The sequence below is a fragment of the Microtus ochrogaster genome, linkage group LG4 (assembly GCF_000317375.1).
Source record: "Microtus ochrogaster isolate Prairie Vole_2 linkage group LG4, MicOch1.0, whole genome shotgun sequence".
Taxonomy (NCBI): Eukaryota; Metazoa; Chordata; class Mammalia; order Rodentia; family Cricetidae; genus Microtus; species Microtus ochrogaster.
This window is the reverse complement of record NC_022030.1, coordinates 21,371,273-21,388,911: the sequence shown is the minus strand read 5'-3', so window position 1 is coordinate 21,388,911 and position 17,639 is coordinate 21,371,273. Positions and strand designations below refer to the sequence as shown.

General features: G+C 52.3%; 3 protein-coding genes across 6 annotated transcripts in view; 2 read left to right on the top strand and 1 right to left on the bottom strand.

The window, feature by feature from the left end:
- LOC113457658 (zinc finger protein 420-like) overlaps positions 1-17,639 on the top strand; it is a 1,205,902-nt gene that overhangs the window by 1,032,224 nt on the left and 156,039 nt on the right. The gene's annotated exons all lie outside the window — the stretch shown is intronic.
- On the top strand, positions 1,452-12,293 carry Lgi4 (leucine rich repeat LGI family member 4). 2 transcript variants are annotated; one of them, XR_003378181.1, is made up of 9 exons: positions 1,452-2,241; positions 2,637-2,708; positions 2,999-3,070; positions 5,242-5,313; positions 5,422-5,493; positions 5,705-5,874; positions 9,443-9,607; positions 9,690-10,713; positions 11,196-11,268. XR_003378181.1 is itself a non-coding variant. In XM_005361201.3 (9 exons), exons 1-9 carry the CDS (start codon positions 2,072-2,074, stop codon positions 11,508-11,510), a joined length of 1,614 nt encoding a protein of 537 aa, XP_005361258.1. In that variant the 5' UTR covers positions 1,781-2,071; the 3' UTR covers positions 11,511-12,293. The 2 variants fall into 2 exon arrangements, 1 of the variants encoding a protein (XP_005361258.1); XM_005361201.3 differs by having other exon boundaries at positions 1,781-2,241; positions 9,690-10,195; positions 11,196-12,293.
- Positions 12,841-17,639, bottom strand: part of Fxyd3 (FXYD domain containing ion transport regulator 3) — a 6,706-nt gene continuing 1,907 nt past the window's right edge. The window contains exons 2-8 of one of the 3 annotated variants that reach the window (XM_005361200.3): positions 15,980-16,033; positions 14,530-14,562; positions 14,418-14,441; positions 13,605-13,679; positions 13,484-13,520; positions 13,165-13,202; positions 12,841-13,037 (exon numbers count right to left, since the gene is read on the bottom strand). In XM_005361200.3, the coding sequence (XP_005361257.1) occupies positions 13,018-13,037; positions 13,165-13,202; positions 13,484-13,520; positions 13,605-13,679; positions 14,418-14,441; positions 14,530-14,562; positions 15,980-16,019 (267 nt within the window). In that variant the 5' untranslated portion in view covers positions 16,020-16,033 and the 3' untranslated portion in view covers positions 12,841-13,017. Of the gene's footprint in view, positions 13,203-13,483; positions 13,521-13,604; positions 13,680-14,417; positions 14,442-14,529; positions 14,563-15,979; positions 16,034-17,639 lie in introns of all 3 variants that reach the window. The other 2 variants (XM_026786302.1, XM_026786303.1) reach the window with 2 other exon arrangements.

The window sequence follows — 17,639 nt, the reverse complement described above, 5'->3', positions numbered from 1 at the left end:
AGGACTGAGGATGTGGCTCGGTTAGCAGAGTGCTTCCTTAGCTCTCACAGAGTCCTGGGCCCAGTCCTCAGCACTGGAGGAGTGATCTCACCTCGGAGTGAGCACACAGGCTGATTCCCAGAGGGGGAGGCAGGAGGGTTGGGAGATCAAGGTCATCCATGGCCAGCCTGAGTTATGTGAGGCCCTGTCTAGAATAATTGCCACCACGCCTGCCTGAACCCCAGAGATCGGAGCTGTTTCGTTGTTTTGTTAGCCCACTGAGCAGTCTCTTCAGTAGGGGCAAAGGTGGCATGAATAATCCCATTGACAAATGAGGACACTGAGGAGCAGAGAGGTTGAGTAACTTGACTGAGGCAACACAGCCAGGGCTGGACCCAGGATCTGTTTGGCTCCAGTACTCCAGGGCATCTTAGTGGCAAGAGGCTTGGTGTTCCTCAGCCTTTTGCCCCCAGGCAACTAAGTGGTTGTTTCTACTAAGCTAGACATAACTGGCTCTGTGAAGCTAATCATTTGAAAGTCTCATGCCTCGGTTCCCCCATTTTGGAGCAGGGATTGTAAAGCAGGGACAGTACTGACCTACCTCCCCACTTCACAGAGCTGCTGTGACGTCAATGAGCTAACACGTGTAAAACCTGGCACACAGTTGAGTGTGGTGGCGCCCACCTGTCATCCCAGCACTTGGGAGGCGAAGCCAGGAGAAGTATGCATGTGAGGGCATCCCGGACTACAAAATACGTCCTGGCCGGTTTCAAAACAAGCAAGCAAACATAAAAGACTGGCATATAGCTTGAGGGGCATGGGAGAGATGTCCCACCAGGACCTTAGGTTGGGTTCTGTGTGATTTACATATTTTTCTCATTTAATGGAGAGAATCTGTCTCAGTTTCTAAAAGCTTAGTACAGGTGACAATACCCGGTTGTACATATGTCCGCACATCTCAGCCTCCAAAGAAAACATGCAGAATAACACGAGGGCCCTGGAGCCGGCTTCCTGGGTTTGGATCCTTGCTCTGCCTCCACTGGGGCCAGCCACCCTGAGCCCCTGACCTTTCTTCAATTGTAAATTGGTCATGCAAATGACACTGGCCTAGGGGGTCATGGGAAGAGTAGTTTTAGGACAAAGCTCGATAGATCTGAATGGAAAAGAGAGGTAGCGCCATCACCTTAGTTTATGCATTCAGTCTTGGATCACATAGAGTTAATCCCAGGGACCTGGAGGGAGCTCTGACTTTGGGGTAGGGCAGCAGTCCTGCCAAAGTTGACCACAAGGGGGAGCAGCCAGACCAGTACTGGCCTGGTGGAGCTGTGGTGACAGGATGGACCACACCCTTTAAGAGAAGGGGCTGGTGGGACAGCTAGAATATCCCCCATCCCCCAGGGACTTCTCCTCCTAGCCCCTCCCATCTGCAGTCTGCAGAGCCATCTGGTCTCCACCCTGGGGACATCCTTCCCACTCTCCCCAACTGGGGTTGAGTAGGGACTCTGATGAGGGGGTTGGTTGGGAGTGCCTAGGGTGGCTCAAGCTCTTGGCAGCCCAGCCCCCTCAAAGGCCATTCAGTCCCTTCCCTGAGCCTTTTCTTCCTATGGCCTCTGACCCCCTCCTTCCTACCCTTCTGCTGGGCACATCCCAGGCCACAGCAAGTAGGACAAGAGTGTGGGAGGACACACAGAAAGTAATGGAAACTTGAAACAGGGCAGGGAGGTGAGAGTTACGGACATCAGGCAGAAGGACCAGGACAGACAGACAGACAGACAGACACACACACACACACACACACACACACACCAGAATTCTAGAGGCCAAATCAGAGACACAGAGAGACAAAGACAGAAATAGACAAGAGATTGCAGGGGTGGGAAACAGTAATAGAAAGATAGGGAGAGAAAGCTAGTGACAGAGAATCCCACACTCCAGATCCAGGGAGTCCCCAGGGAAGGGACTGAGAGAAAGACAAGGCGAGGCAGTCACGGGCAGCATGGCCAGCAGCAGGGTGGAGGAGCATCCTACAAAGATGTAGCGGTCCGGGTCTAGTGGACTAGGGTCGGTGGGAGCCTGGGCAGGGGCCGGGGGCATGGGAGGGGCAGGCATTCTGTTGTTGCTGTTGGCCGGAGCTGGGGCAGGAGTGGCCTGGAGTCCCCCCAAAGGAAAGTGTCCTCCACGCTGCTCCTGCTCCAAGGAAAGTACTCTGTGTGAGGGCTCCACCGAGCTGCCCGAGAGCTTCTCCACCACGCTCCTGTCACTGTGAGTGCCAGGCCCTCTGCGGGCCTAAAGGGAGGGAGGAGACCTGGAACTACACGGCTTGGGGTAGGAGGTTGGGGGTCTCTATCAGAATCTTGGATATCAAAGAATTCTGGGATGTCTGAAAGAGGGATGCTGAGATTTGGAAAGGTGCCGATTGGGGGGTGTCCCAAAGGGCAGGGGGAACAATGAGAACACTGCAAGTGCGGTATCCCGGGGCTGACTACTGCCAAGGACCTTGTATATGTGTGGAGGGAATGGCAGAGGGCAAAGACAGAGGGTAGTAGGAGGCACCCCAGGCTCAACATGGGAGACCAGGGCCTCCAGAGCAGCCAAGACCTCTGACTTTAGAGAGGGAAGCTGAAATGGCTTCCTGCTCACTGATCTCATGCCCCCAGATCCCTTGTCAGGATGGGGGTCTCCCAGCTGAAGGCTGGCAGCTTCATGAAGATGCCATCATTGCACCTCCTGTGAGTATGTCCTGGCTGGGCCCATGACTCTCTGCTCAAGGGAATGGCTGTTCCTGTGTGTGTGTAGATGCGTGCGTGCATGTGTGTGTGTGTGTTGCACGTGGACATTCATGGGGAGTGCTCAGACACCTGTGAGGACACGTGTACATTGGGTGTACTTATGGAAGCATCTGTGTCCATTCACATACACCCACACTTGCATGTGTGTCTTTGAATTGGATGGAGGTTAAGGGTACAGCCATAGATACTGGTTTGCAACTCTGAAAACATCTGCCTTGCCCTCTTGCCAGGCTTTTCACATCCAATACCTTCTCCGTGATTGAGGACGATGCCTTCATCGGCCTGTCCTACCTTCAGTACCTGTGAGTACAGCCAGAGACTGGGGAAGTGGGTCTGGAGGGGCGGGCGAGCCTCTCAGTGACTCCCAGTGTAAGAAGACAAAAGGAGGTTGCCTGGGGAAGGGGGCATCTGGCCAATGGCAGGTCCATAGAAGGAAGGATGCAGTGTGGACAGCTCAGGGGCTACTGGTCAGAACTGAATCTCACCTCTGTGTTCTTTAAGATTCACAATGGAAGCTGGGCCCAGTGGCTCAGGCCTGTAATCCTAGCTATTCAGAAGGCTGAGGCAGCAGAATGGCTAATTCACGGCCTGCTTGGACTACAGAGTGAGTTCAAGGCTAACCTGAGCAACCCAGTGAGACCCTGTCTCATAATAAGATATAATTAAAATATAATAAAGTAAAAGACTAGGGTTGCATCTTGGGGGTAGATATTTGCTTAGCCTGTGTGAGACCCCAGGTTTCACTCCCAGTCTTGGAAACCAAGAATTAGCAAAGGGTCTAGGTAGCCAGACTCAGTTGTTCTGATGCAGGGGGATTCTAGGAAAGTGTATACAAAGAGGTCAGAGCCAGGAAACATTTAAAATTACCCAGAAGCCACTTGAAGCTATGCAGTGCCCACGTGACAGTGTGGGTGGCAGTGCCAGTGAGCAGGAGTCAGGTTGCTGGAAGGCACGGCTGTATGATAGGTTTGCAGTGCCCCTGGCAGTGTGGTAATGCTGCTGTGGATGATGGGATGTAGGGGGTGTCCCTTGTAACTGATTGTAGATGGACTGTTCTTTCCTGCCAACCATTCCCAAATAACCAACGCGGAGACTTAATATAAATTATAAATGGTCTGCCAATAGCTCAGGCTTATTACTAACTAGCTCTTACTACTTAAGTTAAGCCATTTCTATTCATCTACATTCTGACACATGGCCTTATCTCTCTTTTAGTGACAGTTATATTACTGCCAACAGAGTAAGAGGGCTGATGACAAAATGGCTGCCATAATAGGGCTGGTGTTACGGGGCTATGTATAAGGTGTGTGGGACTGGTGTTTGTGATGATTGTCAGTGTAGGGGCCCGTGCTTATGGTGTGTGTTGATGTTGGTCACAGCAATGGGTAGAATGTTGGTGGGGGTTTTCTAGTTTTGTATTTTCTATTTGTTTGTTTGTTTTGAAAACTGGGGTCTAGGGCATGCTAGGAAAGTAGTTCTTAACTCCTCACTGAGGGATTTTAGGCAGGGGCTCTACCACTGAGCCACACACCTCAGCCCCTCACTGGGGGATTCTAGGCAGGGGCTCTACCACTGAGTCACATACCAACCCCTCCCTGGGGGACTCTAGGCAGAGGCTCTACCATCAAGCCAAAACACATGCCCAACCCTTCCCTGGGGTATTCTAGGTAAGCATGCCTAGGTGTCATGTTTTTAAAAAATGTTGCATTTATTTGGAGGGGTGAGGTGACAGTGCATACTCGATGGCCTATATATGAAGTCAGACAAGAATTTGTGGGAACAGAGCCTCTCTTCCACCACATGGGTTCCAGGGATTGAACTTGGGTTGCCATGGTGGCAACCGCCTTTATCTGTTGAGTCATGCCCCATGTTGTCAGTTTTGATGGTGGTGTTGGCTCTGGGTTTACCAATGATGATGAAGCTGCTGCTTTTCATGAAAAAAACCTTGCTGGGGGTGGTGGTGGGTGGTGAGAATGTTGGTGGTGATGGTGATGCTGTTGGTACCAGCTGAGGTTTGTAACAACGGTGGCAGCGGTGGCGTCATGGCGACAGTTTTGTTTCTGGTCATGAAGGTGTGATGTTGGTGTGGGGTTGGCAATGGGTGTTAATGAAAGGTGGTGAGGTGTTGCTGGAAGTGGATGGAGATGACTAGCATGGTTCTGGGGTTAACGGCAGTTGCTAATGCTGAGTTCAGTAATGATAAGAGAGGCATACATGTTGGTGCCACTGGTGCCAGGGTGGTGGTGGTGGTGGTGGTGGTGGTGGTGGTGGTGGTGGTGGTAGCCATACTTATGATAAGCTTGTCAGTGACCATAGAGCCAAGACCTTGGCTACTGTGAGAGCAGCCTGGTGAAGAATGGTTTCCTTGTGGTCATTCTAGGTGAGGGAGGAAAAAGAAGCCCTTCTGGTGGCTTCCTAGGGCCGGTTTCTCCAGCACTGGGGGCCTCTCCCTCACTCCACCCTCTCCCCACAGCTTCATTGAGGACAACAAGATTGGCTCCATCTCCAAGAATGCCCTGAGAGGACTCCGCTCGCTCACACACCTGTGTGTATCTCCACAGCCCAATCCTCCACCATAGGTACCCGACCCATCCCTCAAGGTCATAGCATCTCCTGGCCATGGCTGACACTCTTTCTTCTCCTGCTCCATCAGAAGCCTGGCCAACAACCACCTCGAGGCTCTCCCCAGATTCCTGTTCCGAGGCCTGGAGACTCTGACTCACGTGTGAGCTCAGGCTCGGGAAGGGCAGAGGGCAGGGCCTGGGAATGTTGATAGGGAGGGAGAGGTGGGCCTCCTTGGGCTTGCTTTGCCAGTGTGCTTCGCTTGAAATTTCCTGTCACCTGAGGGTGCCATCCTAGACCCTCACTTGAGAAGGTTTCTCAGCCTCTAAGCCAGGGACACTGGGTCACAGCTTCTTCCTGGCTTCTCGCCCCAGGGACCTCCGTGGGAACCCATTTCAGTGTGACTGCCGAGTACTTTGGCTGCTGCAGTGGGTGCCTACGGTGAATGCCAGCGTGGGCCTGGGGGCCTGTGCAGGCCCCTCTGCCCTTGCCCAAATGCAACTCAACCACCTTGACCCGAAGAAGTTCAAGTGCAGGGCTACAGGTGAAGTCTTCCTGTCCCCTCCCCAACTCCTCAGCGGGGGGAGGGACAACAGGGCCTCCAAAGTAGAAAGAAATCAGGGAGGAAGGGGGCAGCCACAGGGCTGAGGCGTTATCCTCCCTGAGCCTCGGTTTCCTCACTTGTAAAGCAGGGATGTATCCAGTGATCCCAGATCTCTGTGAGGACTGAACGCTGGGCAGTATTTCTCTTTCCTTTTGACAGGCTCTCAGTTCACCAACAAGGCTGGCGCTGAACTTGTGACTCTTCTGCCTCCCCCACCTTCTGTGGGCACAGTTTCTGATGCCGGCCCCTGGACAAGAGACTTTTATATTATTATGGTTGTTGTTGTTGCAATACGCATGTGTGTCTGTCTGTGTATGGCATGTGCATTCAAGTGCAGATGGGGGATTCCCTGGAACTGGAGTTGAAGGTGTTGTAAACTGTCCTACATGGGAGCTGGGAACCGGGAACCGGGACTCCAGTTCTCTGCAAGAGCAGCAAGCTCTCCTAACCTGAGCCTTCTCTCCTGCCCTTGTTTGTCGCTATTTTTGATTTGTTCTCTGAGACAAAATTTCACTATGTAGCCAGAGCTGGCCTCAAACTTGTAGCAATCCTCTGGTCTCAGCCTCCCCAGTATGGAAGACAGGTGTGCAGCTCTATGCTTGGCTTGCAAGCGTTTTGTGAGTCTTTGCTCATCTTGTTAATAGGAGGCCTTTAAATGTTCCTCCTATGCACCTGTTCGGTCCTGGTAGCTGCAGGTACATCCCTCCTCCCTGGAGCTTGTCTTCTTTTAGCTCTTCCACGAATATATAGAATATATCGTGACATTTTCTGAGTTCTGGGTCATGCAGAAGGACCAGGAGATGGGTGGCCCTGGATCGCACCCTTCCTGAGGTGAGAGAAGTCAGGCAATCCCACACAGTCAGGGATGATTCCCCCAAAATGAGAAGGCACAGACAGGGAGTAGGGACAGAGTTGGGAGGCACAAGCAGAGTCTGGGGTAGGAGTGAGGAGGTCAGGACTGGAGAAGACCTTAGCGCATCTGAGGAAGCCCAGAGCCGGGACCAGGGAAGCCAAGGAAGGGTGCAAACACCAGTTATAGGGTTTTGTTTGCAGTTTTTTGTTGTTGCTTTTTGAAACAGGGTTTCTCTATGTAGCCCTGGCTATCCTGGAACTCACCCTATAGACCAGGTTGGCCTCAAACTCACGGAGACCCGCCTGCCTCTGCCTCCCTCAGTGCTGGGATGAAAGGCGTACACTACCACCGACCAGGTTTGTTTGTTTCAAAATATGTGTGTGAGGGATTAGTGGCCCCATGTGTACCATGGCACACGTGCAGAGATCAGAGGACAAGCGGGAACTGATTCTCTCATTGTACCATATGGGTTCTGGGACTGAACTCAGCTCCATCAGACTGGCAAGTGTTCTGAGCCATCTCCCCAGCCCAGGAAGGGCTGATTTAAAGGACTCTGATTTTTCAAAGATTCTTCAGGGCATGGTAGCACATGCCTGCAATCCCAGCACTGGAACGACTGAGGCTGGGGGATTATAAACTTGAGGCCCGTGTAGGTTACATGGTAAAGGCCTACCTAAAAACAAAGATTCCCTTTGTTGAAAGATCTCGGTTTTAGCTTATTATTCCAACCTTGCTACTTAGGAACAGGGTCTGGTATATGGGGTGGCACACCACCGATGGAGTTACAGCCTGGGTCTCTCACTGACAACCTGGAGAGTGAATTAGGAAGCCTCCTGGGCTGGTGAGATGGCTCAGTGGGTAAGGGCACTTGCCACCAAGCCTGGTGACCTGGACTCAATCCCCAGAAACCATTTGATGGAAGGAGAGAACCAGCTCTCACACTTGCCCTCTGACCCCCCCCCCAGGCACGTGTCATGCAACTGTATTCATAAAAACACAAGTGGGGAGCCGGGCGGTGGTGGCGCACGCCTTTAATCCCAGCACTCAGGAGGCAGAGACAGGCGAATCTCTGTGAATTCAAGGCCAGCCTGGTCTACCAGAGCTAGTTCCAGGACAGAAACCAAAAGCTACGGAGAAACCCTGTCTCGAAAAATCCAAAAACAAAAAAACAAAACAAAACAAAACAAAACCAAAAAACCAAAAAACACAAGTGGGAGTAGATAACCCATCTTTTGCATGAGTGGGGTAGCGCCTAGCTGCTGCCTTGTTTTTATGGTTCAGACCAGGTTGTGACATGCCGTGTGATTTGGGGTATGGGAAAAACGGATTGAAAGAGGCCAGATCTAGGACAAGTCATGTTCACACAGTGATGTGAATATCGCACTTCTTGTCTGTTGTGAACTTGATCATGATATCTGGGGAGTGTGTTAACATTCTGGTGGGGCTGCCTGATGGTCATCTCCATGCTTCATGAAAAAAGTGGTGTGTGTGTGTGTGTGTATCTCTGTGTTTGTGTGTCTGTCTGTTGCATGTGCATGTGAATGTTACTAGGGATTAAACTCAGAATCTTTCACATGTTAGGCAAGCATTCTGCCACTGAGCCATGCCCCAGCCCCTCACTGGGGGATTCTAGGCAGGGGCTCCACCACTGAGCCATACACCCCAACCCCTCACTGGGGGATTCTAGGCAGGGGCTCCACCACCGAGCCATACACCCCAGCCCCTCACTGGGGGATTCTAGGCAGGGGCTCTACCACTGAGCCACGCCCCATCCCCTCATTGGGGGATTGTAGGCAGGGGCTCTACCACTGAGCCACACCCAAGCCCCTCACTGGGGAATTCTAGGCAGGGGCTCCACCACCGAGCCATACACCCCAGCCCCTCACTGGGGGATTCTAGACAGGGGCTCTACCACTGAGCTACACCCCCAGCCCCTCACTGGAGGATTCTAGGCAGGGGCTCTACCACTGAGTTACATACATTCCAACCCTCTTTTTCCTTTTTTTTTTTTTTTTTTGAGATAGGGTCTGCTATTAAGTTGCCGAGACTATCCTGAACTCTTGTTTCCCAGAAAGGCCTTGAACTTTCAATCATCCTGGCTCATTCTCCTGAATAGCTGGGCTAACAGGCCTGTCTTCTATGTCCCAGCACCAGCTCAGGAGAATGAATGTCATTGGCTAGCTGGCTGCCCCGGCCAATTATCCTCAAGTTCTCGTGGTAACGGAGTGTAGCTCACAGGATTGCTGTGGAGTTAATTGAGTAACTAAATGTGCTGTTTGTTTGGTTTTCGTTTTTGAGACAGAATCACAATATATAGCATGTTAGTTTTGCTTGCCTTATATTGTTAGCCCAGGCTGGCCAGCAACCAGAGATCCTCTTGCCTCTGCTTCCTCAAGGCTGCGATCACAAGCGTGTCCCATGGCATCTGTCTAAGACAGTTTCCAAGGGATTATTTGATGATGCCACACGGCCTTGAAAAGAAAGACGTTCATGTTTCTGAGAGTTAACACATCTGTAGACAAAAAGGTTCCATTCTGTAGGTCCCTATGTGGTGAACTCTGTGCATTCTTTTCAAAAACATGCTAACCAATGTTAGCTCAGCAATGAGGTCTCCTACCCACTCCTAGGCACCCCTGACTCTCTTGCTGCCTCTAGAACTGTCCTGGCACCAGACTGTTGCAGAATCGGCACTGAGCGTGGAGTCCTTCTCCTATCAGGGGGAACCTCACATGATCCTGGCACAGCCCTTTGCTGGCCGCTGCTTGATCCTGGTCTGGGACTACAGCGTGCACCGCTTCCGGACAGAGGAAGAGGTGTCTGGTGAGCTCCCCTCCTCTCCTGGCCCCTTCCCTCCTGTCCCCAGATTGCCACTGAGCCTGACTGTGTCCCACTCTCCCTACAGCGCCCTCCGTGGTGTCCTGCAAACCTCTGGTGCTGGGCCCACGCCTCTTCATACTGGCTGCCCGTTTGTGGGGAGGCTCATATCTGTGGTCTCGGCCCAGCGTCGACCTGCATCTGGCCCCAATACAGGTCCTAGCCCCTCAACGCCTACTGAGACCCAATGATGCCGAACTCCTGTGGTTGGATGGGCAGCCCTGCTTCGTGGTGGCTGATGCCTCCAAAGCTGGTAGCACCACCCTGCTGTGCCGAGACGGGTCCGGCTTCTACCCACGCCAGAGCCTGCACGCCTGGCACCGCGACACCGATGCTGAGGTCCTGGAGCTGGATGGCCGACCGCATCTGCTGCTTGCTTCAGCCTCCCAGAGGCCAGTGCTCTTCCACTGGTTTGGTGGCCGCTTCGAAAGGCGCACAGACATCCCAGAGGCCGAAGATGTCTATGCCACGAAACACTTTCAGGCCGGTGGAGATGTGTTCCTCTGCCTGACACGATACATTGGGGACTCCATGGTGAGACTGGGGGCAGGCAGTGTGGTCCAGGCCTGATCACAGCAGTTGACAGGGGGCTGGACCGCTGTTTCAGCACAGCCCCTCACGGGTGAATTCCAGGCATGGGCTCTACCACTGAGCCTCACCCACAACCAATCCCTGACGAATTCTAGGCAAGCAAGCCACACCCCCAAACCCCTTTCTAGTGGATTCCAGGCATAAGCTCCACAACAGAGCTGCACTCCTGACCCTCAACTGATGAACTAGGGCCCAAGGCAGAATCAGATAGGGTCTTAACATGCAGTCCAGGCTAGCCTCAATCTCGTGGTTCAGCCCTGTGCTGTTGTAACAGGAATGTGCCAACATGATCTGCTCTGCTAAGCTTGTTCTCCTCTGCTAAGCTTGGCTCTGTAATGCTAGAACATTCCAGGATGACAGTTAACTCCAACCACACCCTTGCCATTGGGAGACTACCCCCTCAAAGTTGAGCTGGTGTTAAGCTCCGCTCACCGTCTCCAGGATTCTCTTTTCAGAATGAGGTACAGTCGGGGACAGACTGCCCCCCAACTCAGTTATTTGAGGGGTCTCCAAGGGAAAACAGTGGAGATAAGAACAGGAGTCAGGGACCAGTAGGAGAATGGAAGCTGGGTCAGGATGCAGCCAGAACAGATTGGATAAATGTAACGCATGACAGTAAGATCAATAGACTCTTGCTGGGCACTCTGTAGCATACGAGGGAGAGAGAAAGGACTAGAACAATTAATAATCTGCTCTGAGAAGGTGAATGTTATCTCATTAAGGAAGCTGCTAGGCATAGTGTTGGTGTCACAGGCTTGTCGTGTCACTATCAGGAAGGTTTGAGACAGTCAGTCACTGCCAGCAAGTCTCAAAAAAAAAAAAAAAATCTACAGAGAAACTGAGGACCCACAGGCTCATGTTGCAAGTCCTCCAGAGCCTTGAGGATGACGGGCAGGCCCAGCGTCTCTTGGCCCAGGCTCTAACTAGCTTCCACACCTTGCAGGTCATGCGCTGGGATGGCTCCATGTTCCGCCTGGTACAGCAGCTTCCATCTCGAGGTTCCCATGTCTTCCAGCCAATGCTAATCGCCCGAGACCAGTTAGCCATCCTGGGCAGTGACTTCGCCTTCAGCCAGGTCTTCCGCCTTGAGCCTGACAAAGGGATCTTGGAGCCGCTACAGGAGCTGGGACCCCCGGCCTTGGTGGCCCCCCGAGCCTTTGCCCAAGTCACCGTAGCGGGAAGACGCTTTCTATTCGCAGCATGCTTCAAGGGCCCCACGCAGATCTACCAGCACCATGAGCTGGATCTCAGTGTCTGACGCTGGGCTGCAAGTGGTTGAGGGGCTGGCAAGGGTGTCCTGCGACATCGGGGTACCCTCTGGGTATATGATACAGACCACTCATTATCCAAATGCATCAGCCTGGGTCAGGCTTAGCCCACACTCTGGAGGATCTGCAGGTTAAGGGCAAACGGGAAGAGGTCTCTCTGCTCCCAACAACGTTTGGATACCACGCAGTCTGACGCCACATTTTGACTGAGGACAGATGCTCCAACAGACAATGACTTGGGTGCTCAACCTGGGACACAGCAGGGAGCTGGGATACAGAAACCAAAAGGGCAATCTGCTGAGCTCCAAGAGGTCTAAATTTTCTGCCCTCAATGATCCCTTGGTCCTGCTCCATATAAAGTACCGAGAGAAGGCTTTCTTTTCCACTCAAACCCAATCTGGCCATTGGCTTTAGTGGAGGAGTATGTATGTCTGTGACATTCAGTGACATCACAGCTGCTGGGCAGTTTCCGGGCCTGGTACTTTGCTGCATGTAGGCATGTCTGGTGCCAAAGACTGACTGCTGGCGTCTTGTTTCTTTTACGCGTGTGCAGAAACGGTGAAGCGGTAATGATGAGTCTGGGGGGTATCAGAGAAAGCCCTGGGCACCCTGTTCCCAGAATGTGACAGGGGCAAGAACATAAATAAATGCCCTGTGCTCCCCACGACCTGCCCTGTTTGCGGCAGGAAGGTCTTGTGAATGCTGTTGAGTGGCAGGTGATGGCCCTGGATGGGACCCTGGGCAAGAATTTTGTTTTGAACGGTTTTAGGCATTTTCCAGGGTATTACATGGCATCCTGTTGGAGGCCCTGATATCAGGGTGCTGGGGGGGGGTCTCAAAAAAGCCTGGGGTCAGTGGAGGGTCTCACTCTATGTGACCACTGATAACTATTAGGGGTGCCCTGGGGAATTAAAAGGACACTTGGTATATGGGAATGTCTCATGATAAAGTGAGGTCTCAGAATGAGCAAGAAGGCCACTGCAGGGGTGGGGCTAAGTTATTGAGTGGCCCCAACATAGCAGGATGGCCCTATTTATTTATAACCCTAGTTATTCTCAACATCACTGCTTGTGATTAGGGCTCCTTTTCACTCCCAGAAGTGTCCTTAGTTGACTAGTGGACAGGAGGCTGCTGGACAGAGAGGGACGTCTCATGTCCACCATCAGGTCATGACACGCAGGTCTAATGGAGATTCAGCCACTTGCTGCACACAAGTGCCCATCTCATCAAGGCCCCCAAAGCCCACTCCAAAATCTGCCCACCTCCTCACTGCCCATAGCCACACTCCAGAACACAGAGTCTCTAACGCACATGAGCACGATGTAAAATTATTTTAGATTAAAAACTGAACAACGAGCCTGCTACCATGAGAGGGTAAGAATGAGGCCCAGACAAGGCAGTGCCAGGAGGGGATGGGATGTCATCTTAGAGTTCAGGCCACCTCCAAAACCAGGACCTGGGCTCAGAGGCGCTCTGTGCTCCTCAGCTGGTCCATCTTCAGCAGTTGTGAGCAGAGCCTGGAGGAGGGATGGGGTCAGTTTGCAAGGATCTCTCCAGCCCCTTCTCCCCAGTGCAGGCATATTCCCTCTCCAGGTGCCACTTGTGACCCTAACCCCATCCCTTGCCGCCCCCTGAGTGTCTTACCTGGTGTGATGAGAGGCGGCCCATCCCCTGGGCGGTGACTAGGGAAATAAAAATGATAACATACGAATAAATCCCTTATTTGTTCTCTCCCGCAGGGCTTAAGGGATTCTCAGCTTGCCTAGACACTTTCTTGGCTGGTTTTCCCTGTAGGGTTGTACAAAGCTAGGGACCAAAGCCTTCTAGGGGATGATTTGTGTGAAATAAAGCCCAAGAGACCTCAGGGCAGAGTACCCAGGCCTGTTCTCTTTGCACAAGGCTTGCAGGCCTGTTCTCTTTGCACAAGGCTTGGCCTTTTGGGCATGCCCAGAACCCATCTCACCTGGGCTTCTGTCTGAACTTGCACTTACACTTTCCACCTGTTGGAGAGGGATGTGGTCAGAGGAAGGACCACGCAGTCCCTTCCCCGTTCATTCCGCCCCTCCCAAAGCTCCTGTACTCACTCATAAGGACGATGATGCCCACAGCACAGAGAATCCCTGCACAGATGAGCCCGCCGACTCTGAGTCGGTACCAATCTGAGAAACAGAGAAAATCTCAAGGCTAGCCCAGCTCACCCACCCGCTCTACTCCCAACATCTATCTCTCAACTCACTCCACTGCAGTAAAAGGGAAAAAGAAAAACCCCAGCCCCGTGGTGCACACATTACAGTTCATATCCAAGCAAGCAAGATGCTTCATGTGCATTCAGGGGCAGAGAAGCCGTCTGAAGGGAAAGCATCAGTGTGTTGGGAAGATAGAAAGTCAAGATGTGGGTCTTTAGAGACCACTGTCAAGCAAGGGCTCTCTGAGGAGGCCCCATTGGCACAGAGATCTGCAGGAAGACAGAGTGGCCCAGCACGTGTATAGGTCGTGAGATTGGCAGATGCCTTCTGTATCTGAGGACTATAGCTGGAGCAGGGGTGAGGGTCAGTGGAGCAGGAGAGGGCAGGGGGCAAGGGGCAGCTCCCAGTGGAAGCTGGAAGTGGAGAGGGGGGGTAGAATTACCCACCTTTTTTGGGAAGATTTTCATGACCAACTTTCTGGAGGTTGATCTGAACCTAACGCAGCTTGCAGACTGAACTCACTCCCGTGTCTGTCTTGCATTACCCTCACAACTGATTCCTGTAATCTGCCTGGATACTCAGTGACCATTTCAAACCCTCTCCTATCCTGGCCCCTGGGTCACTGTGAATTGTCAGGCGCCCTTGTGTGGAACCCTTGATACAAAATATTATGTAGGGTCGGGAAGAAGTGAAAAGGGATGCTGTTCTTACCGTAGTAGAAAGGACTATTTTTATCTGCAAAGAGAAAGGGCACACACACATGAGTCTGAGACAATAGCAGGGGGCTGGGATAAGTGGGCTGGAGGGGTGGGCTCTGACTCACCCTCAGGGTCATTGGCATCTAGAGCAGGAAGGCCTGTGGGAACAAGTAATGACAAGTGGTGACTATGGTGGCCCTAGAAGAGCCGTGGAGGTTTGCTGCCTGAGGAAAATGTTCTGCAGGGGGACAGCCCCACCTCCGAAGTGCACAGGATTCAGCCGCTGGCTTGTCCCACCTGGACATGGAGATATGGGCACACCCACCCACCCCCAACTGTGAGTCATGCCAGCATTTTGCCACCGGAAACAGATCCTATTCTGGGTACTTTTTGGCCTCTGTCTGAGCGAATGTTTCCAGACATGCGGCCTGGCCACGCCTCCTGCTGGAGAAGCTTTGTTCTCCAAGGTGGCAGATGGTTTCTGTTCCCAGGACTGTTTCCTCCACACCAGCGATGCCCACAGTCCTCTGCAGTGCTAGCCCGCCATTATCAGGGTTGCCGACCACCCCCTTTGAAATGACTCTCAGTTGGCAACTTCAATATATTCCTACACCCCTATTCCAAATAATGCCACTTGTACCCAAAGAATGGTAAAGTAAAAAGTGTTTTTGTTTTTTGTTTTTTTTTAAAAAAGGTGTGGGGGCAGCTGGAGAAAGATGGCTCTGACTTGCTCTTGCAGAGACCCAAGCTCAGTCCCCAGCACCCACGTGATGGTTCCCAAACATCTGCAACACCCTCTTCTGACCTCCGCAGTTGCCAAGCACTCAAATGGCAAAACCCATACATATAAAATGATTGAGAAAAAAAGAAAAGATGGTTAACTCCTAAGACATGATGGCCAAAGCTGTCCTCTGGCTGCCACAGGCACAGCCACAACCACACATATGCACACACCAGCACATGCACAGCTGCACACACACGAGCACACACAGTCATGAACACACAAAAGAGGCAGAGGCAGGGAGGAAGGAAGGAGAAAACACAACGCGAGCACAGGGTGAGGATTAAATCCTGGCAGAAAGCTTGCTTGGCTTCAGCCTGGGCCTGAGTTCTGTTACAGGGACAAAAACAATGCTTAATTATATTTAAGGCATGAATGCTTGAGACTACTCCACCCAGGCCCTGTCTCATGCTGTTCAAACATTAATGCATTGAAGCCTTACAAAGCCACTATGACTAAGTGCTGTTCTTCTTTTGTGTTTTCAGAGATGGGGAAACTGAGGCATAAGATACTCCTGTTATCCGCTACATCACTGCTAGGCTCCTAGATGCATCTGGGAAGGCGATGTAGAGAGGCTATGACAGTAATCATGACACACAAGATTACTGGGCAGATCCTTCGGCTTGCTGTAACGGAAAATTTAATGGCATCTCCCCACTGGAAACACACCACATACTCCACGCACGCACACACACACACACACACACACACACACACACACACACACAGCTCGTCACTACCCAGCTGAGAGGCAAGGCCCAGGGGCAAGGGCAGTTTGATGGCCAAACACTCACCTGCTAGGAGGACCAGCAGGCTCAGAACGACCTCTTGCATGGCACAGCGTTGATCTAGAGGAGTCCAGAGAACAGGACCAGTCTTAGCAGAGTGACCAGGACACAAGGCTCTGCGCCACTGGTTCCCTGTCCCACCTGTTGCTCACACAGGAGCACAGCCCAAGGTACACATAGGAAGGCTGGTAGTGAGCCTGAAGCTGGCTGGGCTGGAGATAAGAAACTCCAAAGTCAAGTGGGGGCTGGGTGAGCACTCAAGCTCTCCATTGCATTGCCTGGACAGTGAAGTTAGGTTTTACCATAATGAATCTTTTTATCTTTTTTTTTTTTTTTTTTTTTTTGGTCTTTCAAGACAGGGTTTTTAAGTGTTCCTGATTGTCCTGGAACTCACTCTGTAGACTAGGCTGGCCTCAAACTCACAGAGATCCGGCTGCCTCTGCCTCCAGAGTGCTGGGATTCAAGGCGTGCGCCACCACGGCCCAGCATGAATCTTTTCTTGGAGAGAAGAGGTGGAGTTGTATTTTGCTATGTCCAGGCTGGCCTTAAATCTGTCATCCTCCTGCCTTCAGCTCTCCAAGTGCTAGGATTACAGCACCACATTCAGCTTGTTATCCCTGTCTGTATGATGGGGAAACTGAGGTTCTGAGAGGTGAAAGTCGATGTCCAAGATCACTTGGTCCTAAAAACAAAATTTAAACAATGCCTTTTCCCCCACTAGAGGTTTATAACGCAGAACAGTAAGGGCCTCGGGGTGTTTTGGGGAGTAGGGTGTCAGGAGCCAGGTGGCATGAGGCCCGGGTTCTGGGAGTGGCTCCCACAGACAGCTTGGAGCCTGCCTGGCTCTGCCCACACGCTGCAGGCTTCTAGCTGGGGCCTGAGCTGACTCCCTGAGCTCCTGGGTGGGAGTATGGCAGAAATAATGCCAGGTCGGTGGGGCATGTGCAGAGGGGGTTCCTAGCTTCTGCCCCACCCTTGGGTCTGCCCTTCAGACCCCACTGAGCGTTCTCCCTGTCCCAGCTCAAATCCAGTCTTTGCCCCCTACCCTAGCCTTCGCCCCTGACTCCGCCTCTGAGCTTGCTCCTCACTCCAGTCCCTGGCCCTTTGGGGCTTCACTTAGCAGCAACCTCCCCAACCCCTAGCTCCCCAGTGAGGCTCACTCAGCACAGAGCCCCTTTTCCATACAGCTCTGGCCATAATAGTCTGCCTTTCTGTCACCCTGGAGGCCTGAAATAAACTCCTGGTCTCTGTGCACCTCCTGTGCTTGCCCTGTTCAGCTATCAGAAGCTCACGTGCACATGCACGCACGCACGCACGCACGCGCACACACACACACATATCAAGATAGTAAGTGCGAACACTTGTCCCCATTCCCCACATGCTGGACACTGCCCAGTGACCTTGCAAGTTCCTTTCTCAATCCCTAGCAGCCCTGATGTCACCCTTCAGAACTAACCCTTTTTACCCACCAAAGCACACACGTAGAAGGAATGCAGCCAGCCACCGATGGTGCAGGGGTGTCCCATATGCTCACACAGACATCTCCATCTCCCTGGGCCCACCCCCAGAGGCCTGGGAAATCCTTCAGCTTCTCTATCCATCTAAATTGGTCCAGACCTGTGATGTAAGCTACCAGGGAAGCTGAGGCAGGAGAAATGCTAACTCA